General features: G+C 37.3%; 1 protein-coding gene across 1 annotated transcript; it reads left to right on the top strand.

The window, feature by feature from the left end:
• Positions 1 to 4268: 4268 nt before the first annotated feature.
• Positions 4269 to 4712, top strand: LOC113229336. Its single transcript, XM_026462891.1, has 2 exons — positions 4269 to 4418; positions 4536 to 4712. Exons 1-2 carry the CDS (start codon positions 4269 to 4271, stop codon positions 4710 to 4712), a joined length of 327 nt encoding a protein of 108 aa, XP_026318676.1.
• The last annotated feature ends 463 nt before the right edge of the window (positions 4713 to 5175 follow it).

A 5175-nucleotide genomic window follows, 5' to 3' on the forward strand; every position in this document is an offset into this window, starting at 1 on the left:
CGGCCAAATCGCTATCTGTTTCACCTCTAGGACACACTATGATTTTCGGTAACATAACATGAAACGGTTACAATTCCCTAGTGAGTATTCGAGTTGTGATTATTAACAATAGTTTATTTTACAATACTTTCTTAAACCTACTACCTAGTGTGAAATAAAGCCGATATGATTAGAGGTACTGGGTATTAAAAGAGGTGTATAGACAGAAAAGTATACGTAGTTACTTCAAAGTGATCGTAAAAAGAACAACAAATAACAATATGTAAACTCTAAAAAATCTTAAAACAATAAATTAACAGATTGATGCAGCAACGGGTGAGCAAGAAACTTACAAATCAGTACTGACTAGAACTGTGAAGCTAGCAAGAAGTTTCACAAACTATGGCCTTAAACCAGGCGATGTCATAACGTTGGCAGGGAAAAATCATAACGATTTGAGGATACCATATTTTGCAGGCCTTTTCAATGGAATACCTGTAGCCGGAGTTGATCCACTATTCAAATATGGTAAAGAAAATCTTCCAATGCCACAAATATTATTCAACAAAATATTTACTTATGGACTTATATAAGATGCAAAACCACATTTAAGCAATCACGAAACTTTTAAAGCAATTGAAAAAAAAAGAATAAGAAAAAAAAATTCTTAAGTTTTCAATATTCAACGGATCATGCTCATCTTTAAGGACAATTTTTCATACCATTTGGTATTATAATATATTTTACATTTGTCAAATTGTTGCAGTTGAGATCAAAACAATATTAAATGTAGCCAAGCCGAAGATTGCATTTTGTGACTACAATTCGTACGAATTATACAAGCAAGTTGCCCAAGACTTAAATTTAGACGTTAAAATCGTTACTTTTAAAGAAGGTGAATATACTTTAGAGAAATTTATTGAAACTTATGATGACGGAGCACCTATAAATGAATTTGAGTAAGTTATTAATATTACTACAATAAATTGTGATCCTAAAAAATAATCGGAGTTTATTGATACGTTGTCTTAGAATAATAACACATAGAATGATAGTTTCATATCAAACGAACTGTCACAAGTGAGGCAAAAATCAAATTCATGTAGGCTAGTTTTAGTAGTAGGTTAATTTTCGGTTTTAGTGCAAATTTGTATAAAAATACAAGTTGAAACGCGTTACTTCCTTGTGGAATGTGTTGTTAGTATCTATTTTATGTTTGTCTGACGTATTTTTACACTCATTTACCGCACATTTCGTCATTTTTAGCTAAAATTCTTGAGCTGTTCGCGGTGCAAGTCGGCCTTGAGCTCTAAAGGCCCACCCGCTCGTATAGGCCCATTGGGAGCGCTTCAATTTGCCTCACTTGGCGTGCGCAGACTAGGTTTCTATGCGTTATTATTCTAAGTACGTCGTGTAGGATTAGCCGGTCGACCGACTGCGTGGGCTGTATAGGCAGGGAGTATATAGTCTTTTGTTTTGTAAATAAAGAAAGCCACGATCTCGGTGCTTTGAAATCGAGAAAAAAACATGTTATAGAAATTATGAGTAAAGACACAAATTTCATTGTACCAATCTCCAAGGTATCTGCAGAATAGGTGCCACTTTTAAATAATAAAGAAAGTATTATTTATAAAATAAGGAATAAACTAAACTAAAGAACGGCTGGCTTTAGAAGGGGTTTTAAGCATGCAGCAGCCAAGATCTGGAATGATTTACCACTACCCTTGCATTGAAAATATGTCCCAGCAAAATTTTTTAACAGCTGAAAAAATATGTTGTAATTTTTAGGCGTATTTTTAACCGACTTTAAAAAAGGAGGAGTTCAATTCGACTGTGTTTTTTGTTTGTATTTATGTTACGCGATAACTCCGGTATTTGTGAACCGATTTTCATGATTCTTTTTTTGTTGGAAAAGCGTACCTCCATAGTGGTCCCATTTCAGTGTATAGTGGCGAACTAGGAGATATTTCGATAAAACTTGGCAAATAGACGTAATTCCGCGTACTTTTGAGGTCGGTGTTTTAGTACTCTGTACTGAGATTATGTAAGTTTCTGTTTGAGATAACTGTTGTGATTTTGTTTTTTTTTGTCTCCCTTCAAATATTTATTTTATTCTTTTTCGCTCTTTTTTTAATTCCGTTTTTTACCATTTAAGGGAATTTTAACTTCTGTTTTAAAATTGACAATCGCTATCGCTTTTTTTATTGTGTAATTTTTTTCTCTTTTCTACTTTCGCGCTCCTCAAATAGCTTAATTCAAGGTCTGTGCTAATTTTGTTCCATAAATTACCTGTTACACAAACGTGAGACCGTAGCTCCTGCCAGGGAGGATCTGGCTGAGAATCAGTGGAGTGGAATGGAATTTGGAATTTGATGAATAACCAGCTTCTACGTTCTAGAGCAACCAATTTTGATACGGAGAAAGTATACGCTTGTCTCCCAAGCACCAGTGGTACTACTGGAATTAATAAATTAGTAGCTATCAAGCATAAAGCGATGAATGAAGTCATAAAGTTTTTTATAAACACAGGATCTTCTGACGGAATCTGTAAAGGGTAAGTGATCGATCGCATTAACATAAATTTAACAATAAAGAAAAAGCTATTTGGAATAATGTTTAAAAGATGTTACATACATATATACATATACTTCACGCCTTTTTCCCATTGGGGTAGGCAGAGACAACAGTCTTCCACTTGCTACGGTCCTGACACACATCCTTCGCCTCATCAACACGCATCAATGCTTTCATACACGCTCGTCGGTTAAGGGTACTCTTGATCTGGCCCTCTTTAGGATGGCCTCAATTTGGTCATGATACGTTCTCCTTGGTCGGCCCATACCAACTTGCCCGCTCACACTCGCCTTATAAATCTGTTTCGTCACTCTTCTTTCATTCATTCTCTCTACATGTCCGAACCATCTAAGCATCCCTTTCTCTATCTTTGTCACTATATCTTCTTCCACGCCGCAACGCTCTCTTATCACACTGTTCCGTAATTTATCCATCCGAGTCACTCCAGCCATACTCCTCAAAGCTCTCATTTCTACTGCATTAATTCTACTTTCATGCTTCTTCTGCCAAACCCAACATTCACTACCATACATAAGTGTAGGAACCAGCACCCCCCCATGCACAGCCAATCGTGCCTTTTTAGACACTTTCTGGCTACCCATCAAGGTATGCAAGGCACCATTCACCTGATTCCCTTAAAAGATGTTGATATTCCAATAGTTGAACTTGTATTATTCATTCTTTCTCTATCACTATGACTTGTATTCTTATGTAAAATTTTTTTCAGTGTCCAAAAACTTGGCATCATTCTACCGCCACATCATTGGATTAGTGCGTACTTATTACCGTTAGGTTATATCTTATTAAACACAGTTATACTTCAATCTTCAAAATCGGACAATATAGAACATTGTATTGACGTTATTAACAAATATAAGGTATGTGCGCTACAATTTTATAAAACTGGATCATGCACAAAGCTGGTCATACTGTGCAACAGGGTGAATTCGAAATCATTAGCATCCTTTTAACATAAGACCCTACTCATGACACCAATTACATTAAGACAAATATTTCGGGTGCTGGTGAAATTACAGGCATGACTCAAATCTGCGATTTAAAGCTCTGTGTGGCACTGCAACTGTAATGGACAGGCGTGTAGCAACCATCAGTCGCTAAATATGAACCGTAAATATGACCGCCACAAAGAGGATAGGCAATTTGAGGCGGCGTGCTTGGATCGACTCGGGATTCCTTAAAACGGGCCGATACGGGTATTTTAGTTCGAAATTCGTACAATTTCGCGTTTTAAACTTCGATTAAGGCACAATAGCACTATCCTATAACACTTTAAACTAGATTTCACAAAATAATTGAAAGTCAAAATAAAAACGATACTTCCCTCTAAAAGGTCCAGAGCGAATCACCGCATTTGTTTGTATACAAAGATCATACAGTGCATTTCGGACGGTCTGCATTGAGGCACGTCTCACGGCTTTCCGCGTTAATCCCGCAAGTTGCGAATTTGGATGCAGTGCATTATTCGGAGGATTAACCTCACCCTACCTCTTTAACTTGTATGTTAATGGACTTGTCGAGGAACTCGGCCGAGCTCAGGTCGGCTGCTCCATAGATGGTAAATTTATAAATAACCTCAATTATGCAGACATGGTTTTGCTGGCTCCCTCGATAAGCGCCTTGAGGAAGCTTCTGAAGATATAGATATACGCTGAGGCCCATGGCCTTAGATATAATGTAAAAAAAGTGAACTCATGATGTTTCAGTCTCGTGGTCACAGGATCACCTTAGTACCACCCGTCTATTTGAATGTAGTTGAATTAAATAGAGTTTCGCGATTTAAGTATCTGGGCCACTGGGTTTCGGAGAACCTCATGGATAAGAGGACGTTGAGAGAGAGCGCAGGCGTTGGCCGTTAGAAGCAATATGTTGGCTCGCAGATTTGCACGGTGTGCAAAGTGATACTTTTCAAAGCATTCTGCCAAACTTTTTATACGTGTAATCTGTGGGTCAACTGTTCGCAGAAGACAATTAACGCCCTGCGCATTCAGTACAACAACGCATTTAGAGTGTTGCTGGGGTTGCCGCGGTACTGCAGCGCATCAGGCATGTTCGAAGCAGTTCACACGGATGGCTTTCATGCTGTTCTTACAAAAGAGAGCTGCCTCGTTGCTAAGCTGTATGCGTGGCAGCTCAAATGACGTTCTTCGCGTTGTGACTGGTAGGGTTGACTGCCCGATCATGCTTCATTGCATGAGACTGCATTTGCGTTCAATTTGAGGACTTGTCGTTTTTGTTTTTGAATATTGGTAGATCCTGATGGGACTATATATGTACATAATTGTGTAACTATTATAAGAATATGGACTAAATGTATCTGTCTGAAATAAATGAATTTTGATTTCATTACACTTGTAAATATTGAGAGATTTTTTTAAAGATTAGTTAAATTACCGGATATTGAAAGTGACGACATTGACAAAAAAATTAAAACCAATGCAGACGCAATAATGCACGGAGTTAATTCATAATAATTTTAGAGTATGTAGAAGACAACCGCTGGTATAAAAATCTCGAACTAAAATGGCGGATTATTGAAGTAAAAAAATAAAAACGGAAAAAAAAGGTACATTACATAACTTCGTAATGAACGAACCTTTGTCA

Source organism: Hyposmocoma kahamanoa, unplaced genomic scaffold (assembly GCF_003589595.1).
Source record: "Hyposmocoma kahamanoa isolate Upper Pololo Valley unplaced genomic scaffold, ASM358959v1 322, whole genome shotgun sequence".
In the NCBI taxonomy this organism is placed as follows: domain Eukaryota; kingdom Metazoa; phylum Arthropoda; class Insecta; order Lepidoptera; family Cosmopterigidae; genus Hyposmocoma; species Hyposmocoma kahamanoa.